A 26,994-nucleotide genomic window follows, 5' to 3' on the forward strand; every position below is an offset into this window, starting at 1 on the left:
TAGCTAGACAAAAAGACAAAGCTGATACCAAAGTACAGTAGCTCATTAAGCCAGAGATAATCCTGGTTACCATAGCACTAACAGGACTAAGATCATATGACTCCCTTCCTGGAAAGGACAGCAGCCCATTGCAGGGATTACCCCTTGCAATGCTGGTCCCCACTTACAGTATACAGCTGGGTGGACTGAAGCATCTGGGCTAAAGTACCTCACTGAGGGGCACAACAACAGAGCTTGCCACAGGAACTTGAACTCACCAACTGTCAGCTGTTGGTCCAGAATCCTACCCAAACTGCCAATCCCTAACCAAACCCTGTTTAATAATAATAATAATAATAATAATAATAATAATAATAATAATAATAATAATAACAGAACAGTATACTGTTCTTTGTACTGTTCTTTGATTTATTGGCATGTTGTTTGGTGTTGTTGTTGTTCAATGGTAAATGTAGTTGGTCCCCTTCAATGTACATAGTGCTTTTTGAAGGAATGCACTATTCAAATGCAAGGAATATTATTATTATTATTATTATTATCATCATCATCATCACTGAACTTCCAGCTAATGTAACAAACTTGACAAAACTTTATTTTATGTCCAATCCATGCAAAAACTGTTGTGAATTTGATTTACTTAATTAATTTCACATTGAATGGGTTGGAGGGGTTTATAAAGAAGTCTTACTTGAAGTGTAATTTGACTATAGCATTCCTCCTGCATTTCTGATAATTGGAGATTCAGAGCCATAAGCATACTACACATACTTGTATGTTTCAGTTGTCATTAAAATAGTCTGGTGCTCGTTGGTAAGAAAACGTTCTTCAGAATTCTGAATTCCATTAACAATGTGAAACAATAACAGTTATTTCTGCAAAATGAGGAAGATGAATAGGTCTCCCAAGTCTTTTAAGTCCCTTTGAAGAGGGAGATAAAAAAAAACAAAATGTTAATTGTGATGCAGTGAAAACAGGCATTTGCGATTTCCTTTTGTTTTAGCTAATGAAGAGACTCATGTTTAATGCAAAGGTGTGACTCAGGTCATGCCACTCAAAAGGAGCATGATGTTCCTATTTCTACCTGAAAGATTCATTAATCAATCACAGTAAACCATGCCTGACAATTAATCTATCTAAATTAGTCAAACTAAATGTTGCCTTGATATTCTACATTATTACGCATCTGTGCCTATTCTTTTTGACAACTCTTGCAAAGCATGTCTTCCTTAATGGATTACAGAGACTAAAATAGGGAAACAAACCTGTCCGTCAGCAAAGTACATCTCAGGCCTGAGGAGCTTTACTTTGACATAATGCACTAATGAGTTAATAGAACAGGAAGCTAGTAGAAGAGGTGGGGAGACAGAGAATCTTAGGAACCTTGTCTGATCAACATGTAGCTGCAAAATATCAATTATTTTGGGAATCCATCTGAATAAGTCAAGACTTAAAAAGAATAAGAAATCTGTGGGAATAAAAAGATGTGACGTTTTTTGGTGATATTTGGTGAATGACAGAGCAAAAGAATTTTCACATTAAGATGCATCTTTGTGCAGTAATCTCTGGTGAATTCATGTGTACGATCACAGGTGTCTGTACTAGACCAAACAGTTTATGCTTTTTAGTTCTATCAGAGGTAGATAAAGGGGATCCTATCAAACACTTTATGTGAGGTGCTCTGGGATCCATTGGAATAAAAAGCATTATACAAATTTAAACTATTATTATTACTAATATGATTATTAATGAAATGGGGGTGGGTTAGGGATTAGAAGTTACAATATATTATTATTAATTATAAATATATAACATAATTCGATTATTATTATTATCACTGTTGTTGTTCTTGTCTATAATACTACACTTCATCTCATTCTAAGAGGCCACAAATTGGTACATGTGTTGGGGCCTCTCCATTTTAACTTGCAGTAAATGGGCATGGTATTCCAATGGGTATTTCAAGCGATCTCCCCATCTATTGTCCTTATTGACTACTGTTCATTCACACATGGACTTACTATAAATGGACTGTCAGGCTGTGTCAAAGCCTGGCACCTCATGAACACAAACTTTTATTCTGGTCCTTTTTATTGATTTTAATTTAATTCAAGAAAGGAAAAAAGTATACATACATATTAGAAGTTATTTGTTGTGCTGCAAGGTTTACTAAAAGGTATTGAAAAGCACTATACAAATGGAAGGGATATTAAAATTATATTATTATTAATAAATTATTATTACACCAATACTACTACTGCTACTGCTACTAATAATAATAATAAAAAGAAGAAGAGTAGACCCATGTATGAAAGTGGCCACAAAGATTTCCTCACCTTTATCAATAATGATTTGAGGTACTTCTTTCTCTGCTGGCGAGTTGCATTTAATCCTATTCCCTTCCACCAACCCATCCATTTCAGCCAGGTCTTCAAAAGTACAGTTTACTCCTGCTGAGAGCTCTGGGACATTGTGAGCTTCCAGGATCAGCTGCAAATTGAAGAAAAGCACAGTTAGAGTTGGATGTTAAGATCGCCTTTGCTTTCAGAGAAAAAAGCAATGTACTGTACATGTACATATAATGCCATAATACACAGAGAAAAAAGCTCTAAATCTAACAATGAATTAATGCCTTACAAAAACTGAGTATTAATGAGGGTGTAAAGGATCAGGTGAAGTTTAATTCCATGCTGAAAAGTAAAATAAGAAACACAGTGTTTCTTCAGTTGGCATCTATGCAGCCCATACGTGCTGACACAGCTCCCCACTCAAACATCTTCAATTAATCAGTGTGGCTCCTTTTCGACACTTACTGTACACCATGCTTTTATTTTTCTCTTTTTCCTGGCCCATATACTGTATAGAACATTTTCTTGACCTGTGTGCTACTTCCCCCTTCAAAAACTGCACGGATATTTTTTTCAAGACTAACATTCTACCTTCAACATATGCAATCATTCTTATTATTTCTCACATTATTTAGATAACTTTACTTTAAGGACATTTCCAGACATAAGGACCTGCCTGAACAGGAGAATTAAGCTATCTGTCTATGATCCCATTTCTCCTGTGCTGGCATAGAGATGGAGGAAACCACATGCTTGCATGCTTAAATCTAGATCTTAACACACCCCAGAAGTCTTTGATTTGGAAAAGAAGAATGATTAAATTCCGTGGATCTGTCAGACTTGTACCGTGTTTATTATTGTGCCAGAGTATCCAAAACTTATCACACTTCAGATCACTCAAATATTTATCTATACAAGCAGAGTACTTTGAGGCACTCAGCCACTCTAAGCTGTTTTTTTAACCATATAAAGTACAGAAAAAAATGCTCTTAACATTTAGCCATTTTAGTACCTTTAGTTTCCCTCATATGAAAATAAAACTGGTGAAGGCGGCTTAAATTTCCAAAAATCTAAAGTGTGTGTGAGAGCAAAGGTACATGAATCATGGTACTTGTGTGGACTTTCAATTAATAGTATTATTCTTAAGCAAAGAATGTCAAACCACATTTTCCCCTCGGAGGTGTAAATTAATGTAATTGTGGTGTAAATTAATATGGGATGGCAAAAATACTGAATTAAATACACTTGTATAAAGTATTAAAGAATTGTTTTTCACTTCTCAAGAAATGAAAAATACTATATTTTATGACTAAATGTATTTACTTTCTTTGTCAAGACTTGAGATTAATTATTTGAATGATTAGCTGTAGTGATTATTTGCTGAAGAATGCAAAGAATAAGGATAGAGAGACAACCAGTATCAGAAGCTACTAGAAGATCATTAGTAACTTTGACCAGGGCAGTTTCTGAGCAGTGAAGATGACGGAAGCCAGATTGGAGGGGCTCGAAAAGGTTATTTACAATGAGGTGGTTATGTAATTGAAATATGGCAGCGCATTCTAGAATTTTTGCAAGAAAGGGAAGTTGAAGATGGGGTGAAAATTGTTTAGATTGTCCAGAGCCATGTTAGGCTTTTTTGGCATGGGGGTACTGGCAGCAGTTTTGAGGACCATTGGTACAATGCCAGTGCTCAAGGATTCATTTATTATATTGAGGACAATGGGGCAGAGAAAAGTGAAACAGGACTGAAATAAAATGGTGGGAACGGGATCTAATATAGAGGTGGTAGATTTCATGTGTGAAACTAGTTTACTGAAGGATGCAGAGTCAAGAAGAGAGAGGTTGGAGAGAAGGAACCAGAAAAGTATGACAAGCAGGGAGGAGGTGTGAAAGTGACAGTGTTGTGGAGAGAATGTGATGCCAGATGTTGTTGATCTTGGAGCTAAAGAAATTTAAAAATGTGTTGCAAAGTTGCGATGAGGGAGCTAATGTAGATTAATATGATATGATAAGTACAATAAAATATACATTTCTGAAGAGGTGGTGCTGCATTTGGTGCTGAAATCTGCATTTCATGTCTTTCTTTTGGTAAACCTCACTTTTGGTTAAAGGTTTATCTTGACCTCATTAGTCCATAACACTTTGTTCCAAAATTCAAATATTATGGCCTGGACATACATGACTGCCTCTGGAACTGGTTCACTTTTCTTTATTGACAATGTGACTAATGATGGCAGCGGCAGAATGAATTCTAACGTCAACAGAAACATTATGCCTGCTTATGTGCTGTATAAGAAAATGCTTCCACATTTCTTCGATGGCCCAATGAAGCATTATAATGACAGAAAACATATGCCCAATGCAACCAAGAGTTCATCAGCAGAAAAAAAAAGTGGAAAATCTTACACTGGTTAATTAAATCTCCAATTTTGAAAGAAGAAAAGATTGAAGTCGGAATACCCCAAGAATAGGCAACAGTTGAAAATGGCTACAGCCAAAGTCTTGGCAATTATTACAAAAAGGCTTTGGTGAGCTTAATGAGTTTGCAACCAAAAAAATAACTTTTACGCTCTGAAATTTAAAGTGAATGTGTTCCAAAATGTAAGCCCTTTAGAAATCACAGGACTGAACACAAAGTAAGTTTTGACTTTGCTGTCCCATAACTTTTGGAGGGCAATGTGTATCTCTTTCCATCTGACATCACGGTATATGGGTGCCACTGCAGTGCAGTGGTTAGCATTATTGCCTCACAGTTTTGGAACTGGGGTGCTATCTGCATTTAGTTTTTACATGTTCTCTCTGTGTTCACGTGGATTTCCTCCAGGTGCTCTGGTTGGATCTAGAGCCTGAAGACATACTGGCAGGTTAACTGAATTATGGGAAAATTCACCTATGGTGTGAATCTGCGTGAATTCTTGTTTTGCTTGTGTGTATCTGCCCTGTCATAGACTGGCATCCAGCCCAGGGTGTATCCTGCCTTGTGGCCATCACTAGCCAGGATATACTCCAGCTCCCTCGTGACCCTGAACTGGATGAAGCGTTATGAAAATACAGTTGATAGTACATGTGCAAATTGTCATTAGGTTCCAGTGCTGGGGAATATTACATTTAAAACGTAATTTTTTATAGTTATAAATTACTAGTATAAAATATTAATTTTTAATCTGGATTTTTGTCTTTTCCATTAATAAGAAGATAGGGAAATTTGTTTTAAAGAGGTAATGTATTACCTTACAAAGAGCACCATAATGGATGATTTTCTGGGATATTTTTTCCAGTCTTGTTAATTGAAAATGGTAATCCCCTACATGATTAACTTGAAAGTGTAATGGATTCATTTTTATAAAACACATTTCAGTATTCCAATTTGGGGGTGGGATAAATAGAAAATTTATATAGTTAACTAACATCTACATTTTTGAAAACATGTGGTATTGGCTATACAGTGCAAGCAGCTATTCTATGTAATTTTTATAGATATTATAGATATGTACAGTATAAAATATTAGTCAAACTCAAACTTTGCTTGAATGTAAGCAGAAGATTATGTAAAGTATTACCCTTAACAAAGATACAGGTGGCCAAGGGTCAAGACAAATATACATATTTATTGAAAGTGGAGGCTTCACATTGATTTAAGCATTCACAACATTGAATTTGTGATATAGGATGAAACATTTTTACTGTAAAGAAAAGCTGAACTCGGCTGTTTTTTATATTGCTGTGTAATGAAAAAAGCTACCTTCACTGCAGATACAGATTTTCCCATTAGAGTCAGGGATGCAAAAAGCTGTGCCATCATAACTCTAAACATTTATTTTCGTTTTCACTTTTGGGAGCTGGGAGACAGAATTTTATTTAGCCCTGCTTGGACGTTTATTTCTGTACTTGATAAAGTTCAAATTTGGTTTGCAGGCATCTAATCTAAAACTCTTTTGAAGGTAAAACACTGGAACTGTAAAACAAAAATGTAAAGTGAAATGTACTTATATAAAAGACGGATGTTGAAAGTACTGTACATGTACTGTAGTAACAGTAGGGGTGGCATGATGATACAAAGGTTAGTATTGTTGCCTTGCAGCACTGTGCCCCTGGGTTCCATTCTGGACCTTGGGTGCTATCTGTATTGAGTTCTCCCTGTGTTCACGTGAATTTCCTTTAGAGTGTCTGGGTTTCCTCCCACAGTCCAAACAGTTTATGATCATTAGATGCGTTATGTTCCTCTTCTTTTTATGCTCAGCTACTAAAATTTCCCTTTAGTTGTAAAATTCCATATAAATATCCAATACTAAGCGGATTAAAACGTGCACAGTAAAGAGATTAAATGATTAAATCTTTCCACTACTGTCCAATGCACCACGAGTGCCCCTGTCGGTCATTTTGGCCAGCCAATCATGTACTGCGGTATGACGTAGGTAGTTGCATCTGTACAATATGTTAGGCAGGCATTTTCTACAGACACACTTTTTTTATTATATTGTAGGCTAATAAAGGAAATTTAAAATAAAGATCTTTAAAGTGACCGAAGATGGAGCAGATACCTTTTAAAGAGGGCCAGACAATGAGTTTCTGAACATGAAAAAGTGTATCAAGTTTATGTAAAGTTTACAGAAACATGAAAAAACAGCAGTGTAAAGCACGACAATCTTACTGAACATCTGCACAATCCTACTGAACATCTGTAAATCTTATTCCCTAGAGCTGTGAAATAACAAGTACTTTACATTTTCATTCCAGACGAGAAAAAGAGCATAAAAGAAAAGCTTACACACCGTACAGTTTGTGTACTCTGAAGGTATCCAACCAAAGTTACAGTATCTACTGTAACTACTAGCCTATATATACATCAGTATTTAGTAACTTGTTTCTCCTCAGTTTCGTAATGCCAAATAACCTGAACAGCATGTCCTGTGTGACTGTGTGAAGAAACTGGAGTAGGTGGATTGAGGATGCATATACTGTACACTCCAAAACAGAAAGTGTCCCTGGCCCACATCTAACCCAGAATCCCAGAGGTATGATGAAGAAGTACTATTCCTCTATGCCTTCCACTACCTTATCTTGTAAGATTCCAAAACGAATACAGTATTTTAGTCTTACTGTATTATATTTAATGTTAAAAGTCACTTATGATGACAATCATGTTTCACAGCATGAATATCTCTATGTTAATAAATCGCAGCCTCACCCAGGGAAGTTAGAAGAGTTAAGGTTGAAAATTCCATGAGCATTAATATGAAAAGTGAAATAAGATGTTTTTGCAATAAAAATACAACATGAATGGACTTACAGTATATGTTGAAAACTGGATTCCTACGTTTTTATTGCACATTCATTAGTGTGAGTGACAACATACTCTGTGGATATGCAGACTCAGATACATTCGTCGGCCAACATATTATTAATAAACAATTCCAGAGGCAGGTAATGCATGTCTTGAAGAGTGTGAGGCAGATTTCCATACCTTTTCAAGGCCACTACAATCCCCTGACCTCAATCCTACCTAAAACTGGTGGAACAAGTGGAATGTACAGTTCATTCTGACATACATCTACAACCTTATCTGAAAGCATGCCTGCTAGATAAATAGGATGGGTCTGGGCTGTAAATATTGAAGAAATGTCAATGTCAAATACATTCTACATTCCACACAAGATGTTTTGGCTGTTCCCAGTGGCACAACATGTTATTCAGTGGGATTCTAAATATTTTGGTTAGGAAGAATACTCTTCCATTTACAAGCTTTTCTGTACATTTTTAAATCATTAACACAAAAGCTCTAGAACATGAGAAGTTAAAAGAAAAATCAACCTGAAACATAGATCATTATATTTAGTTGCAGGGGAAATGGAGGGAAGTGCTAAGGTCTTAAGCACTATACTGTGTGAAATGTCAAGTTGCATTCAATTCTTTTTCACTGGGAAAACGCATTGACAATTTCACTTAAAAATATTTTTGGAATAAAATGATAAACGATAATAAAAAAGAACAGTTAAAAATAAGAGAGGTCTTGTAAATTAGTGTATAAAAATGAAATACTTTAACATTTGTATGTCCTACATGGTGTATGTTCTTTCATTGTTGAAAAGGTAAGAAATCTCCAGAGCTTAAAAGTTAAGCTACATTCTGACACACATGTAATGGCAAGCAGCACAATATATACTTTTTTTCCCTGCTTCAGGAATGCTGAGGTCCCATACTGTGTATGCACTTTTCATTCCGATTCAGAGTGCTTCTTATTTTTCGTGTTTGCAGTGTCAATTTCACAGGTGCTTGCTCTCCAGATGGTAAGGTAATGCCAGAGCTGAATGCTCCCCTCTCAAGTGAGTCGCCCTCGTTTTCACATCTAGGAGCCAAATGCATTTCTATAGTAACCAAGAGCATTTTTAATGAATTCAGCAACAAGGTTTGTTGTACAGTTGCATTCCTGTCCAGTGAATAAGACAAAACATGCTATCATTGACCAAAAAAAGCCCAATTATGTTTTTATGTGCATGGCTTAAATTAGAAAAATGCAAAACACAAAGAGAGACCACTTGGAGTGATCCAGTAAAAAAAAAAAAGCTTTCATCTACAATGGGTTTCACTCATCATGAGCCTAGCAGGATAAATGAGATAAACTGGCAAAGACAGCAAAGAATAGCATGCACACTTACTAGTACACTGTACTGTGACACTGAAATATTGTTTGGGTGCACACTGAGTCTGACACACTGCTTGATATGCGATGCAAATCTTCGGGGCTCGGTCGAGCGCTCACAGTTTTCTTTTCTGGTACACCTGCAAAACACAATCCATTGGAATTACATAACGTCAGTAGCTAGAATTCAGTAATAACATAATCTATTAGCTCCTTTCAGAACAGCATTATCTAATCTATGCCATTAATATTAAATTCATACTACATTTTTATGAAATGATTCAGCAATATAGATTGTTCTTTATACCATTTAATAAAATTCTAAACTGACTGCGTGGAATTAGTAAATATGTCCATGTTTCTAGAGAAAAAAATATTTTCACGGTAGTGCACCATTTCATGTCCATTGAGAACCAGTTCCCAAACCAAGCCAGCGAGGCGCAAACACACCTGTTGGTTTTCTTCCAGTCAAGCAATAAGTTACATAGTTTATCTTTGGTGTTTTACTGGTTACTTAAAATCACATTGTTTCAAATAGAAAATGTGTGTGTTAATTAAGGAAATGTGCAGATTTCATTAACGGTCCAATTAAGTAAAGAGCTGAACTGGAATAAAAAAAAAAATTAGCAGGTGCTTGGGTCTCCTGGTTCAGTATTTTAAACTCCTGGTGTAATCCACAGCTCCTGAGAGATCAAAGCAGAAGCCAATGTAAAAAATGTTTCCTGAATGATTTATGGGATCGTGCCTTTTTTTTCATTTTTAAAGCGCAGACACCAAACTGTAGTTTTGATTAACATTTTAAACTCTTCTGTTAAACCGTCTACAAAAAAATATCATACATTAATTGTAAATATCTGAAACTGCAAGTTAATCCTGAGGCATCACTAGTAATGTTCATCTTGCAATAATACTTCCTTTTCATTAAATGTGTAGCTTGTACTTACAAAGTTAAGCTGCCTAACATAAAGAACTTAACACAAATTCAATGAAAAAAAATAATCTGCTTCTGGGAAGAAGGGATTTAAAACTCAGGGGTGATTTTCTTTCCTTTCAATTCTATTAAACAAAGGAAATGATGTTTTAATCAGTCTCCTTCTCATTGTAAAATTGTCTGCTCTTTTTCTACCAATTTTATTGGTTATTTAACAATCTCTGATGACATTAGCTAACTTGAAAGCTCTTTGCAAAATAGATGGAAATTACTGCAAGTATTTAATAACAGTTTCTAAAGCTGAGACAGTATTCTGGAGCATTTCTGAGCCATTTCTGGGGTAAAAGCATAGTTATAATAATAATATGCAGGATGTCAACATTTTAACAGCTTTGTTGAACTATAGCTCTTTTCTGAGTCAGTATGTTTATGCGTTGTGGTGTTTGATACTAAAACAAAATCTACATTTGTCCAATAATCCATTTATCATCAACTGCATCATTTATAATAACAGAAATAACATTTACAGTTTTAAAACAAAATATTTTAATTATCTGTCATTTCAATACAGATATTTTAAGTTTAGCTTAATATGGTTAGCATATTGTATGTGTTTTAACATACAGTATACTGTAAACTGGTAGAGACCAAAAGACAAGAACAGGCTCACCCACACAAGACATTGGCATTTTCATGACAGTCACTCACAACGTGGCAACCTTTTTTTTAGATTTATTTTCTCCTCCACCACTGACAGCATTGTGTTGTGCAGGAATATATTGTTCTAGACTCCCTGTGTCCCAGGCCATCAATGTGTATCTTCAATCAAGGCATTTCTTTTACTGTACAAGCAAATCCCTTGTGTAACATGATTTCATTTCATTGCTCCATGTTACATCCTACCAGGACTTGTATCATATTAATGAAAATGTCAAGATCTGTTCTTAGAGAGATTCCTGTTATTTGTAGAGGAATTGGTCAGAAAACAGAATGATACATAGTTTTGTGCTTAAGAATACAGTGAAACCTCGAATTTACTTTTCAAAAACCATTGTGAAGCCCAGCTTGACACCACTGTATAATGGATGGAGTTTCAAGATACTGTATCTGGAAATCAAACTATTAGATTAGTTTTGACTTGTGATGATGTGACACAGCAAAATATATCCCAACATAATAAACAAACAAATCAATTCATACTTTCTTTTTCTACATTTTTTTCCAGTCAGTGTGGTGTCAAAATACTGTACTATGCATGTTATGTAATAGTTTGTTGTATTTCTTAAACTGACCAAATCCAATTATCTCACTGTACTGTATATGCTTTGCAAAACTAATCATCCCCTTTCCGGTGATACCCAATTATTATAAATGATGTATACATTTTTTCAAGTGAATAGTTTTAATAAGAACTTGTACTTTGAGTTTTTTGGAACTTTTGATGTTCCTGCCCACCTTTCACGCTGCAATGGTGCAATCTTTGCCCATTATTATTCTTTGAAAACTTGCTTAAACTCTGTCAATGGTGGGGCTAATGATGGACAGCAATTGTCGAGTCTTGCCAAAGATTTTCTGTCAAATTCAGGAGTCTGACTACACATTGTTAGTACAGTAATTCAATGAAATGAGACACCACTGGAAGGGAATGAATACTTTTGCAAGGCAACACACTGACACGCTTATGTATCGTATTATTAATTAGGGGCATTCTCAAAGATAAAAAAGTCAAAAACCTAACACACCCATTATTTACATATATTCCAATTTGAATTTATAAAGATTATTCTCAGAATCAAGTGCTATGGCAAGTACACACATTTAACCAAATGATTTAAATAGTAGAAAGCCAATCTTGTATTTCAAATTGATAGTTGTGTTGAAACACCATAAAGATTCAAGTTCCAAATAGTGAAAAATATTGCACTACGAATAAATATTTTTAAAAACTGTTTAAGTCAATTTACTAATTCTGACAAAAGTATAATGGGCACATCTGCTAATGTAATAAAACAAACAACAGAACAACTTTCTGAAGAGATAATTCTCTGTTTATCCACCTTCAGCTCAAACCATTTTCTCTGATATCTTTAACCTCCAGGTACTTCTAATCTATCAGGCATTAATGCAGCTGCCCTCGGGGACTTTTTGAAAATTTCTGATTATGTTGTTGCCTCCAGTAATCTTTTTTTTTACATTAGAATAGAACCAAAGGGGGTCACAGTTTTAAGAGACTAAAGGCAGGTGATTTAGATTCATGGCACAGTATGTTGTGTCTAAAAGGAGTGACTAGCACACAACAAGAATTACATTTCCATAAAGATAAGGTTATCTTCTTTCTGCTGTTCATCTACTGAGACTGCATTAGTATTTATTAAATTGTAAGGAAAACAACATCAATAATCATCATTTAATATGCACCCAGTTAATACATTTACTATTTTATTACTTATGTGGTAGTTCATTACACATATGCATTATCATACAGAAAGACTAAGTTGCTAATTTATTTTAAATACATTGTTGTGATTAATTTAATTTTATTTCATTTTGGAGACATTAAATAAAAATAACAGATGATGCTGCAGCATTCAGTAACCTTTCCTTACTCTTAAAAGTATTTGCAATAAAATAATATTTTAATGACCAAACAACACCTTGGGGCTTAACCTCTAAACTACAGTAGCAGTCTGTGAGTGCAGAATTTTCTATTTCCAGAATAAATTGGAAAGATGCAAAGCCCAACACTGGACAAGTGCTTCAATGATATACAATTCTCTCTGTCACTGCTCAGCCATTACCCCCCAATTTGCTATTTGAAACATAGCACCACAATGTCTTACTTGGCTCCCAGTGTGACACTAGGTGCTTACGGTATATTAACTGCTTGTTAAATTTGTTTTTTGAATCACATGTTATCCCAACTTCAGGATGTATTTTTAAACGAGTTGAGAACACGTTACAATTTACAATCTCAAAGCTTGTACGTGGCTCACATGACCCAGGTGCCTTTTTTTGAAGAAACAGAACAGAGTTTAATACAGTCAGTCACTGAAATCTTATATAGTTCACCCTAGAGTCTAACTATCATGTGAAATAAACTTTGCAGGTGATTGAAAAGGAAGCTTCTTTTTTCAATTTACCACGGTTCCTTAATAAATCACTTTTTTTTTCATTTCAGGCAATAACCTGCTCCTGCTGGCAGTCAGACACTCACAAATTAAGTTCCAGTACCACATTGTAGTTTAGACTATTTTTTAAGTTTATTCAGCATTCCAGTAGTGTTCCAAAGTATATTTTCCACTACAATCTTGTGCTGTTTACTGCAGCTGGTTGAAAAATCTTTTTACTTTTTTGAGGAAATGGTGATATTCAGATGTTAGAGTTGATTGTGAGGATTAATGGTAATTTTATGTGCAAATCATACTTTATATATGCATAACAAACATAAACCAATACCAACAGTTATTGATAAAGTGTGCATACAGTATATGACAAATATCAGAATCTTATTAATATGATTGCAAATGATCATTACCAGATTACTGAAAGTTTATCAATGTTGCCATCATAAATTATGCGTTATAAGGGTTTTATGCGTGAACTTTCAACCCCTGTACTAATACTGGATGAATACTGTTCAGATGTTCTTATTGTAATAGTGTACTATAAGTACTATAAGTACTAACTATGTCCCAAAAGCTTAAATAATCCATCCAGAAACGTAAACTTCATTGTTTGGATTCAAAATCTAGAAGCATGGGTTTGTGTTTTCAGTTAATTAAAATTAAATACTGCAAGATACATTTGATGTTCTTAGTCTGTGCTTGAAAAAATAAATATATAAGAATCCATGCTTAAACAGAGTTTATCAACAAAATTTTTATTCAGCCTGAAAGTTTTCATTCATTATGATTATTGAAATATATCATTTTGGAAGGACAAATTGACAATTTGAATGAAAAAGACAAATTGAATGCAGGGGAAGACGAATATGTATAAATATTTGGCATGATTCACATAGTTGAAGGAATGGCAACCTACCTAAGGATGGTCAGACAGCCCAAACCCCCACTCACAATTGCAAGGAGTGAGTAAGGGACGCTGAAGCCAGGGTGTGTGTGAAAGTGGGGGGTGAGGGGTTGAATGTGAGAGAGATGTGCAAAAGGAAGTTCTGGGTGCGAGGCTTATACTGTATGTGTAGGCAAACACATAACCTTCTAACCTTCCTCACACATTTCTATTGTAACTTATACAGTACTTAATATTATAATTCCATTACTTCATCATCAAAATTCAATATCAAAACACTCAATTCAGCATCATAATTACTTCAAGGGGTTATATAAAAGTAAAAAAGCTAATATTTCTGCTTTTCCATTTTTTACCTATGTCAGGATCATACTAACGTTTTCCCTTGTACTCAGTTGTTACTCAACTTGTTTTTCTGGCTTAAAGCACAGGGCAAATGACACCTGCAGATGTTTCCCTCTATTGAACCACCAACAATGCAAGGCCCAGTGCCTGCAAGACCGTTGGCACTGTGTAGTGATGCAGCTCTCACTGACAATACAGCAATGCTTCCAGACACCTGGCAAGCCACATGGGCCACTGCAGCAAACTGTGGATATGCTGGCAGACGTAATCCCTCTGGCAGGACTCTTCCAACTGTGTGCCACCACTTCAGGAATCCCAAATTATGCTGGCGAAACGCAGCCCAAACCTGAACCAGCAACATAATGGTCAATCTATGCTCCACACAAGCATTTCTGCTAGTCACATTTCTTTGGAGTTGGCTATGTTGTAATACTTCAGTAACTTTAAATGTTTGCATCCTTTGATTTGAAACCTTGTTTAAAAATTCTAACGTGCTATTTCTCTGCACAAAACAACTCTATACCTATGTATACAAACAGAGCGATTTTGTTGCATGTCACATCTGGTCAAATAAAGTAAGTTGCAATGGACTTCTGCAGTTGTTATGGGGCTGTGTACCAAGTGTGGGCTAGCTAGGTTGATATTATCTAAGGACCATCTTCAGCTGCATGCTCAACTTCAATGTTGCAATGACTGAAGATGCAAAAAACTCTGACATTTGTATACTGATTTCAAATCTCATTCAAGCTAAAAGGGCATTTTAAAATTGAAAATTGAAATACAAATTAAGAATTTGTGCCACAAAATACAAATCTAAGAAATCTAAGGTAAACAACCAGTGGAGCTGCAAAGGAACAAGTAATAGGTTTATTCCACGCTGAAAAAAAGAAGAAAGAAAACATGTTTCGGCTGTGGAGAAGAAGGCTCCACAGCCAAAACGTTGTGTTTTCTTTCTTCTTTTTTTCAGCATGTCATAAACCTATTACTTGTTCCTTTGCAGCCTACGCATGCTGACGCAGCTACCCACCTGAACTACTACAACCAGTGGAGCTGTTTAATTTGCAACTACAGTACAAGATAGTGTTAAGATAGCCAAGTATCACTAAATTCTGAAATACTTAAAACAATATGGATACCAGTTTGGGCAACTACTGTACTGTATGTCAGGTGACAGGTGTCATGCTTGTCTCTGCTGCTGCTCTGTTGGGTAGGCTAGCTGTGTTACAGCAGCTGGTTACATCATGTTCAGGAAAAAAAAATTCTACCAACTTTTATCCAGCACTTGGGTTCTCATACACTCCAGCGAGTCCCATCTTAGAAAAGTCTGATTTTTTTCTCTTCCTTATTGTTTTCAGTTTTAATTAAATATTGATGTTGACAACAAAGAGCATCTTAGTGTCGCTGTCATAGGAATTTATATTTTACGTATCAATCTTTTATTTGTGCCATTGTCACGATCTAGAAACATGGATACATGATGTGATCTTGTTTCAGTTGTTTTCATGGACAAATGTTTTCAATTGAATGACTGCAAGCATCATCTAATATGATCTTTTAGAAATGTTTGTGGGTACATGTGGTATGCAAATCTGTCTGCCATTATACACTGCCGATACTTTGAACTACATAATTAAATTACAATGACAACATACAAAAATATATTAATTTGTGGAGCTTTACCCCAGAGGAAAAAATGCTCATTACATAAATGTTTTCGCCACAATGTTCAATTTCCATGAATGCACCAGAAATCAAGAACTGTTTTAAGTGCAGCGAGATGGTACTTATCACAAAATTATACTGATTACACTGTTTATGAAAACTGTTGTTTTTGAGTTGGCAGCAATTCAGATATGGTCACTGACCCCAGGATATGAACAGCGTGGTTTAATAAGAATTTAGTGGGAACTAAGAGGCTCAATATGTTTCACATAAGAAAGCAGATTGTAGCCAGAACCCACTGCGGCAGGACGCTCTAGGGCTGCAACCATGTGACAAACATACAAACCAGAAAGGCATTTTTGATAAACTTGGAAACTGTACTGAGTTACTAGTAACAACAAAAACAAATTTAGCCCTATAAAACAAGCGTCATTAAACTACAGTAAATCATATTAAATGCAGCATGCCAAGTCATTATTTTTAAAATTTTTGTGTAAACCAGTTTACAAAAAAAACATTTTGGTTGTTCTTTTTTACTAAATACGACAATATACAGTACTCATATGGGGGTCACAAAACTAAATTGGAAAATCATGATACTGTATACCACACTACGGCCTTAATGTTTCTCCAAACTATTTAAATCCTGTGTTAAAATTGTGATGTGTATGTTAGCTCTAAATTATTTTCCAAACATTTTACCCTATAATGATAATTGTTGCTTGACAAATAGGTGTATGGATCTTTGTATTAAAAAATAATAGCTTTGTGGGTAGTGCTGATTATAGTCCACAAGTATGTAGCTGCACAGAGTTTCTCGGAATTAATTTCAGAGGGTTGGGAGCCTTTCCAATGATGGCTGACAGACCAAACAACACTGAATTCAGGCTATCTCTGTTGCTAATCAAAGCACACTTGAAATAGAAATGCTGCTTTACGACTATGTGTTGGAATGAGTTGAGAGACCAGGAAACAGGCATAATGTCAGTGCCTAGACAATGGAATCACATTTTGTATTAGCTTCAAGTGCATTGCTTCTGCTTTGAGTGTTTTTCCTCCACAAACCCAGAATAACACTTTCCAGCTTAGACTGGTTTGCAGGAATGAAAGCAAATGTAATCATTATTTACCCATCAATTATTTAAAACAATCCTCAGATACATGGTGAGTATTTTGGACTCTGTGGTAAACCTGTCTCATGCACATTATAATTTTCTTATCCTGTACTGTATATCTCAGAAGCCATACCCAAGGGCACCTCAGTGTGCTTGCTTAGTTTCTGATAATTTGATTTATTTAACGTATGTTGGAATACAGTAGATGAAGATATAATCTGACAGAAAGGTTACCAAAATTATCTAAAAATGTTAGAGTATTGTACCAAAAATTGTACCTTCCACAATAATGTAATATAAATGCATTATAAAAATATGCAACTTTTAAAATCAAATAATCATTTCATTAAAATTACCTGTGCATTAAATTTGCTATTTGTAAAGTTTAAATCTATGTTATGTTGTATGGCCAATATTTAGCTAGAACCATTAATGTCATACACCGCTGCAACAGTAATAAGTTCATATTAAGAGTTTTTATTAGCATGAAATCCAACAGATATTATTTCTGTTGCATTTACTGATGTGGTCTAATCACAACTGAATTTGATGGCAATCATCTTCTCCTCTATAGTGGTTTAATACCTCTGACTCTGTTAACAGCACATCCTTAATGTTGGCATTAATAAAATCAATTGAAGGAAGTCTATAAAGTGTAAATTTAAAGCACAGAAGACAAATCATTTCTAGAATCCTGGTTACAAATTTGAGACCTTAAGAACAGTACAGATGTAGCAGCGTTTGTGAGACTTAGCAGTAATGCATATTTAATGCCTACAGGAGAAAGGTCAACTGGGTTGGGAAATGAAAGCTATTAACTTTTCAAAGGCCAGCTGAAATGCATTGCTTTATCAATGCACCACCACCTTAGCTGTGGAAGAGCTTTCTCTCAGCTTATATTAAGACTCCAAGCTAATTTTACTCTAAAATATCCTGTTCCACAAGACAGCTAATTGGATGACATACATGGAGTTTGTCAAATGGGCTCCTGAAACACCAGAGTACAATGCAAATAACAGAAAGTTTAGAGTGATTTAATGCTTTTACATACCCGCTATCTCAAGATGGAGCAGAAACTTTGACAGGAGGAATCATGTTACAAGTCTTGTGCTGATATTTATTCATTTATGTTCAGTGAAATCTTTAATGAATAAAATATAAAGCACAAAGGTGATAATTTTCAAGTTCTTCCTCTTCCTGGTAAGTTCTGAAGTATGTGTCAAATATGCTTATGATACCAAAGCAAGGTTTTATTGTATCAAATTTGCACTGTCAATACAAGAATAAAATTACCCCAGGAAACATAATTTAATTTAAATTTCAAGCAATGGAAAAGCTGTATTTTCTGCTTGAGATATACTGTTTCCACAACTAAAGTGTCACATCCTCTACATCTAGAGGGCACTCCTTCTCTGTCCTGTTCCTAGTTCCCTGTGATTATTCATGTCTTTCCGGTGTGTCTTGTTGTGTAGCCTATTTACTTCCTTTGTCTGCTCTGCTCCTGGCTCAACATTGAGGGTATGCATGTCCTAGCACCAGGTCGCTCCTGTCCGTGGCCTGAGGGCATCGGTTTTTATACCGACATCGTCTGACCCCCATCGTCTGACCTACCCTCCGTGTTGCCCCTTTTGCCGCTATGCACAGGGTCGTTTTTGCTCTCCTGGTCATTCCACAGCATGCCTTTCCAACATCCATGACATACTGTAAAGACTGGCTGAACAACAAGATCATTAACGTAACATAAAAATGCCCTTACGTCATATAAGCTCCAAAGATTTTCATTACTTTTTCACACCTCATCTCTTGATAGAATTGTTAATTGTTTTTAAGGAATAACTTTATTATAATGAAAGAAATAGATAAAACTTTATCAAAATGATTGTTTTGTTCTAAATCCAAAAGTTTGATAACAGTTAAATGAATCATCACTGTAGTATACAGTACATGTCCTTTAAGTGCTCTTGAGAACATAACTATGGCTACAGAGGAGAAAAGGGCCATTTGACCCATCCACATTATTTTGTTTATTAGTAGGTAACTGTTCCAAAGATCTCATGCAGCTGTCTCTAGAAAGAAGCCATGGTATTATCGTACACATCATGGCCGGGCAGCTTATTCTATAGTCTATATGATATTCTATATATAAACCATTTACAACAAGTAATAATGTTAGAAACAGGGGGTGTGTCTGATATGAAGCAACATTTGTTTCTCAGGGAGCCAGATGGGAACCACAGTTGTGAAAAACTACTATAGACCCGATTTTTCCAAAGTACAAAAGAAATATAAACACATTCCTTTAAGTGATTCAAAGTCATTTGAATACAGAACTCTGACTCTGCAGTAGTCATTTAAATATGGAAGCTAGGAGTCAGCAAAGGTGTTATTACTCAGCCCAGTGGTTCCAATGAGATTATCCAATCTAGTAGAGCAGCATGGCGGGACCACCCTCAGGCCTGAACCTTTACTGCAGGAGGATACCCATCCATGTGGAAAATTAGAGGAAAGCAGAACCGCATTAACCCTTTTCAAATATATTCATGACAGTAATATGGAAATCATAAATCCCCACCTTGGTGTGCTGCCATAGCCCGACACTCCATGAACTTTACATTTGTGTTCATTTTAAAGTTAATTAATTTGATGTGGTTTATTGTGTGATTCTGGTTCAGTGCCACATGCAGCCATTTTATCTGAGACTCATGGGAGCTGTTTACAAGTAAATAAATTCTGCGGAGAGGGCCGCTTAGAGATCTTGGAGTAAAGAAAGTGGGCCCTATACTTAAGACATTGCTTAAAGAACCATTCATGTTAGTTTTCTGAACATACCTGTATGACCCAGCATTTTAGACAGTCCTTAGTCACTGGTGTCTAGGGGAATTTCTTTGAGAGACTCTGTCTGTGAAATGGATGGGCAATTCTTTGAGGAAGAGCTAATTAAGATGTCTGTGAAAAGGGCACTGAAGACTCATTGCATGCTATGTGTTCTGGCATTGTCGCCAAATTAAGGTTTTTTTTTTATTTATTGGTATAGGGATAATAGGTTAAACGTGTTTTGGAGAAAGAACACTTTTCACTCGCATTCTCTACAGCATACAACTATGTAGCTCCAGAGCAGTAAAAGAAGCAATAAATGGAGAAAAAAATATAGAAGAAATTTGTATTTTTTCTTCAACACATTTTAAAGTACTAAATAATAAAATGGTTGTAGTTGAAACAGTGCAAGCATAGCACTGCTTTTCCCTCTAGATATTTCAGTACTACAACATCTTTCTTTTTTAAAAATTTAGACTGTTATGTATTATACACAATAATAAACCTAATAAGTCTTCTTCTAAATCCAAAAAAATATCTGGATAAGAAAAAAAGACATAAACATAAAAATATCTGGTTAATAACCCAAACACCAGAGCATAAAAATAAAAGAAACAAACTTTAAAAAATGATTTTTCACCTTATTTTGTGAACAGCAAAAACAAATACACTGGCCACTGGCACCATATCCTAAATAGTTTACATTGTATTTTAGCAACATCTCTCGCAAATCAAAAATGTCTTGAGTGACTTTTTCAATTTTTTCTTCTGGTCCAAACCTTACACTTCACCCGTAGCATATATTAAATGGTTTATCTGTCTGTCATTTCAGGAATGTATCATTCCAGTAACGCCAAATGTTATTACTTCTTGGAGAAGAAGCTGGCAATCTGTGGGTTAAAGGTTAACAGTATTTCCTTTGGAAAGCAATTGAAACCTTAGCAGGTGTAGCCCTCACTGCAGTAATCACACCTTACTGTGAATGTAAATGGACACCGGTGTTTTTTTTTCCTCAAAACAATTCTGCACTGCATGATACCACTGCTGCTATACCCCAAGAAAAGAATTATTATGATATTATATTCTAAAAAAAAACTGCTTGAAAAAATGCTTCTTAAGGCAAAGCTTAACAGGCATCACTGGACCAAACAGCAATTGCAGCTTGTGGAAAATGTTTTCTGAAATGTTTGGAAACTTCAAACCTAAAACTGGATTCCCATTCTCTGAGGTTTATAAAAAAGAATGGGCATAATTTCCTTTAAGAAATAAAGGAAACAACCTTTGTGAAACCTGTTTCACTTGTGCTTCTGTGATACTAAGCTAGTAACACACTAGCCTAAGCCTTTAAATAATCTTGTGAATCTGGCTTAATTAGATAAAGAACTACTGATTTAAGCCTTTTCATGTTTTAACATTTTACTCATTTCTGGGAGATACTGTAAGTCAGTTCATTAATGTTATCTAGATATTGATATATTGATCCCAGTGCCAAATAAAGCTTTCCCTCCCAAACAATATTAGGATTTTCTTGCATACAACAAATGTACAGTATCAGAAGGTAGTAGAGGCAGTAGTTTTTTTCTTAACGTGATATACTTTGTTACTTCACCTTTCAACAACATGGCAGTTCTAAACTGACACAATGATGGAGAAAAATGATAGGATTTTTCGTAACAGATCAATGTAAAGCAACATACTGAGTCACCCTCTGCTGAAAAATCAACTTCAGTAGATCTGGTCACACTATGAAACAAGTAGCTACCTAGAAAGATTAAGTCTCCATATTCTTCCCCGAGTCCCTTACAGACATTGTAATGCTGTACCTTTATAGCAAAATGGCGGAAATTTGTTTGCATCTATGTAATGCAATAACATTGAAGAGTCAGGCAGGAGGTCCTTGTTCCAATCAGCCATTAAGACCAGATTCGAGATAAATATTTGGACCTCGTTGAGACAGCTTGTCATTCTGTTGTTTTTAGGAAAGTCTGATTTTCTGTATAGACAATCCCTAGTTTAAAAAAGGTCTCTCCTGGTTTGTACATGTTTGTAAAAAGAGTAACTTGCATGCTTGCATGTTGTATACTGTTTAGTGTGACATTGCCATTATTAACAAATATTTGTTTGGCCCAATATGCCTGAAGTTAATTCTGTGACCAACATTTGTTCAAAAAATAGATCTGTCATCTATGTCTGCAATTCTAAACTACACTTCAAACACAATCTCACATTTAACTTAGGGTTTTAGCGTGCAGTAAAAAGGTAGCTGGTGACTGGTGGTCAGAGTTTACATTTTAGCAATGTCTGAGCTAAGTTTGAGCTGCGGGTAAGGTTTTCTTCATTCATTTCCTGTTTTTAATGACAGGCAGAAAATAACAGCCAGTTCATTTATGGTAAATTCTGTTGTTACTTACATTTCTACCACAGTGCACAATTCCTTTTTTTAACTGGAGGACTTAAGTTTACTGTACATATTCCTGAGAGGAAATATAATGAAGAGAAAAGTACAGCAATCTGGAGCTAAGATTAAGAATGTGTGTTACAATATACTGTATTGTTGCTTTCCTTAGTTGATTGGACCACATGCTCTCAGTAGCGTTTATTTTTTGCTACTATAAACAGGATTTCACCATTTTGATCAATGGAACATGTCCATGCTACTGTATATTATATTTACCAATTAATAAACTTATTTATAGATTTATAATCTGCATTGCAGGGTCCCTGTTTATGTTATTTGCCTTCTTTACATTTACCCCAGGATAATTATACATCTATTGAGAAATGAGAAAGTAAGTCATTCACATGGATAACAATATTAGGAATTTGCGTTAGGTTTCCTCTTTTCTCACTCTCTGCAACAACTTAAATCAGATACCCATTAAAATACTCTAGAAAAAGAGTCTTTATTCTAAACAGCTGCCTAAGCTAATGCCTACAGTACTGTACCCCCTCCTTTTTGCTATACTACCTTCTCTTTCCTCTGTGTATGTGGACTACATACGCAGAAAAATATGATACAAAAATTATGAGTAATACGATACGAAGATTTTCAAATGGTATATGTAAGAAACATTAATAAACCTGGTCATTTGCACAAAACAATGCCACTGGTAGCTCATTTTTGGCATGCTTGATGTATACCACATTCTTGAAGCCAAGAACTTATTTTTAGAATTTAACACTTTCCTTAACAATTTAGTACTGTATTTCATTCACTTTTTTTCTACTTGTCTATTAACCAAAATGTTTCAACATGCTAGAGATACTGCTGCATGAGTACCTTGTTTAACCATATTAAATTTTGTGTAGTATATTTTAGTACAGTATATACACTAAAGATAAAACAGTGTTTAGTATATTATAGCATATACTGTATACTAAACATTATATTAGTATAGTAGGAACAGCAGGTCACGTTCATTCTGTTTGCTGTGAATCAATTAGTTGAAGCCAACAGATACAGTCTGGCTTCACTCAGTGATGCTGATTCTTGCATCAAGAGGTTGTGACATGCTAACTTTTCTTTTGGTGTTAATGCCCATCCAGGTGATATAGGGATGACAGTCTGGGACGGGCAGGCTGTGTTCACATCAACCATTCTGAGACAGAATCCTGACAGTTTATGGAAATTGTAACGTGTTTTATTTTATAAACAGATTCCTCAAGCCGGAACCTGTGAACCTCTTCAGTTCCCGGTCAAAAGCACCGAAGTAAATCCCCCAGGGGTTCAGATGTCACAGGGTGCTGGGGTGCCTTACAGATGGGTGCTGACATTTCGGAGGTGTACCCTAGCATATTTTAAAAGCATTTTTTTATATGCACGTTACAGCAGCTCTAAGCGCATGTCATAAAGTAATAAAATACTTTTTTAGATTTAGTCTTTTTCTTATTGTAATTTAATTGCGACTGGAAGAGCTAAGGTTTTAAAAGAAAATCTGCTTTTCATTTTGCAGATAAAAGTAACAATATATGTGAGGTTCAGGTTTGGGCTTGGGCACTGTGAAAGAGCGAACAAATTATATTTGTTCAAACCTCCCAAAAGCTTTTCTCAATTAGAAGACACAATTGATATAACACTACAAGTAACGGAAAGAATAGAGTCCTGACTTTGTTAACAAGTAAGCACTATGTAGTTCAAGACATAAAAATGTCTTTGAATTATACAGTACATAAATGTAACCACTCAAAACTGGCACTGGAGATATAAATGTTAATGTACTTTGATTAGTACACTGTATAAAAATAAGCCCTATTTGAAAGATATTGTATTTGATAAAAATCTAAAAAAATTATTGCATTTTCTTTATTGTTCTGAATAAACAGTCTATAATTAGTCTGGTCTTAATAATTTTGACAATCATTTAAAGCTATGCTCTGTTAGAAAAAACCCAGACAAAATCAACTATAAATGCTTATAGTAGTATTTTATTTTTAAAAGAATTATTTCACATTTTAATTTTGACTTCCTTAAAGACATTTATTTTGTTTCACTACTGGTATTACTGCAATTATCCATGGATAAAGTAGAAAACCGAAGACGATACATATGGAGCTTTTTATGAAAAATAAATAAAATCATCAACAGAAACGTTTGGAGTGCAGATTTACTAACCATTAAAAATACACTGTCTCAATAATTCTTATTACAGCTTCACTGGTCTGCATGATTGCTGTGTTACTGCAGTTTCTTTCCTCAATAATGTCCACTAATAGATAATCAATTTTTATTTGTTTTTATACAAAAGGCCAAGAGAAGCTTGGGTTTATAGGCAGATGAAAACAAATCACTTTTCGAGAGACAAGATGCAATTATAAGTATCACACATTCGCCCTAGCTTGTCTTTCATACAAGCAATTATGCTGATTGATTCAAATGTGGTTTTACATGGCACTCCATGTATCTGTAAGGCTGGAACCCAGATTAATATTGCTTGCCAACTGCTTTTTTAATACCACTTTACAATTCTGCTGCGGTACAATAAAATTGTGGAAAATGGAAATATCAATTGCTCGGAAGATCCTGATGACTTATGGAACCCAAGACTGATGCCTGCTAATGGTAGCATAAACAGATGGTGTTATGTGGCTTCTACAGAATCACCTTCAGGGAGGTGAATTATAGCTCCTAAGAGGACCTCGGCGTGAAACACTTTTGATTTGAGTTACTGAGCTCAGAATACATGAAAACATAACACAGACATTTTAACACGATATTTTCAGATAGGTGCATGAAAACTTCAGCTTAGAGAAACTCCTGTTCTGCTTTTAGAATTTGTAAAACATTTAGGTTATTCCAAAATATCAGAATAAAAACCTGCATTCAGCACTCTGTGTCCCTGATGGTTCATCTGGTAATAGCTTCTGCCTGTATAGCAGAACGAACCCTACACCTTGGAGACTGCAGCTGAATCCATGCTGAGCCACAGTGGCTGGGAGAGAACAGGCAATCAGCATGGTGTTTCTTTTACTCCACAATGCCTATCTCTGTTGGGCTAGGTGCCCACAGAAGCGTGCAATATAACTTTTGCATTCCTCAGGATGTTGCTCATTTGAAAAAAAGGTCCATCATTTCCTTAATGACTTCCTAAAACAGTGTAAAAAATGACCATCACTGTCTACATAAAGGAAAGTACCACATTAGGCTTGTTTCTTAGTAAACCATATTTACATTTATACATTTCTATTTGAGAAACAGCTCAAGTGAATTTCTTACTTTTTGGTACAGTAGTTGTTTCCAATATACTGCTTTGAATTGTTTTTCAGTTTTCAGAAATTCCTAGGCAAAGCACAGCTAGTCCCAGTTATAATATTCCAAATGCAAATTATGAACTGGACGCAGCAGCAGAGAGTTTAACCAATACCTCTTCAAAGAAACTTGTTTGGGAATGAGATCTTTGACTAATTTCTATATAATTAACCCATAAGGTACAGTATAGCTCTACAGCTGTTCTGATTCCTAAAGTAACTCTGTCTAGAATCACAAATCTGCTGGAACCACAAATTCAATATGTATAGGAGAGATAGCATATTTCATTTTTCATTCTACAGTACTGATTTCTGAAAGTTGTTATTAAACTTTTTTGTTTGTTTTTCTGGGTGTGTTATGAATAGTTTCACACATACAGTCCCACAAACCTTACGTCGTTTCATACAGGTATATCTAATCTCTAAAAAGAAGGCATCTAAACATTTTCCAACTTTTTGTACTTTTCTTTTCTGGTTTCTTCATTTCTCCTTCCCTTTTCCTTGTTTTTTTTGTAAGTCTTGTAAGATCAATAGTTTTTCAAGTGAACCATGAATATACTGATCTGGCTTGGGTTTAACAGACTTTGGTACTATAGTGGATAGCTCCAAACCCTCTGGGCAAAACACTAGTTTTATATGATATCACAAGCAGTAGGAACTCAGGTCAATCATCCTGGCAGTGATAGTTAAAAACGTCAACAGCCCTTAGAGACACATTGACAATAAATTAACAATGCATTTAGTTTGTAGAAGTCTCTTAGCACTTGTCAATGACCTTCTGATTAAATAGTCATCCAAAAACATCAGGTCCAAGCACGAGAAGTGCCTCTTTTTAATACAATTCAGCATAGGCTCAAAAAGGGATCCCTCTACACATTGATTGCAACACAATTTGTATTAATACAGCATGTCCTTTTAAGCAAGTAAAGAAAGGATATTAAAGCCTAAATTTATCTTTCATGTTTAAATGTATCAGTTCATAAAGCTCAGGTGGGTTTCCATAGCAGCAATCAAGCACATTTCTGAAATTACTCAGAAAATGTGACACATGATTAATACTGAATGTGTAGGCTCAGTAGGAAAGTCTGTATATAGCTCTCGGAAAAAGTAGGGGATGTAAGGTTTAAAAACAGCAGTTCAAATTGACACATGAATAGAGTTGGAATGTAATTGCCAGTGGGAAATAGACATGATGACTGTACTTATAGAATATATGGTTATACCATATTTACATGGTAAGTGACAAAACATTTAGCCACCAAATAAAAGGTCAGAGTACCTTCTGAACTTTCACCAGGTGGAAAAAGATTTCGCAGTAACAGAAAATGCAACAGATGTGAAATGCTGTGAGGATGTGAGGATACACAA

At 35.2% G+C, this 26,994-nt stretch overlaps 1 protein-coding gene across 1 annotated transcript in view; it reads right to left on the bottom strand.

Moving 5' to 3' along the window:
- Nucleotides 1-26,994, bottom strand: part of plxna4 (plexin A4) — a 326,434-nt gene that overhangs the window by 107,891 nt on the left and 191,549 nt on the right. The window contains exons 5-6 of the mRNA XM_088923555.1: nucleotides 9,002-9,125; nucleotides 2,334-2,487 (exon numbers count right to left, since the gene is read on the bottom strand). Of these exons, the coding sequence (XP_088779681.1) occupies nucleotides 2,334-2,487; nucleotides 9,002-9,125 (278 nt within the window). The remainder of the gene's footprint in view (nucleotides 1-2,333; nucleotides 2,488-9,001; nucleotides 9,126-26,994) is intronic.

The sequence above is a fragment of the Atractosteus spatula genome, chromosome 8 (assembly GCF_055471065.1).
Source record: "Atractosteus spatula isolate fAtrSpa1 chromosome 8, fAtrSpa1.hap1, whole genome shotgun sequence".
In the NCBI taxonomy this organism is placed as follows: Eukaryota; Metazoa; Chordata; class Actinopteri; order Semionotiformes; family Lepisosteidae; genus Atractosteus; species Atractosteus spatula.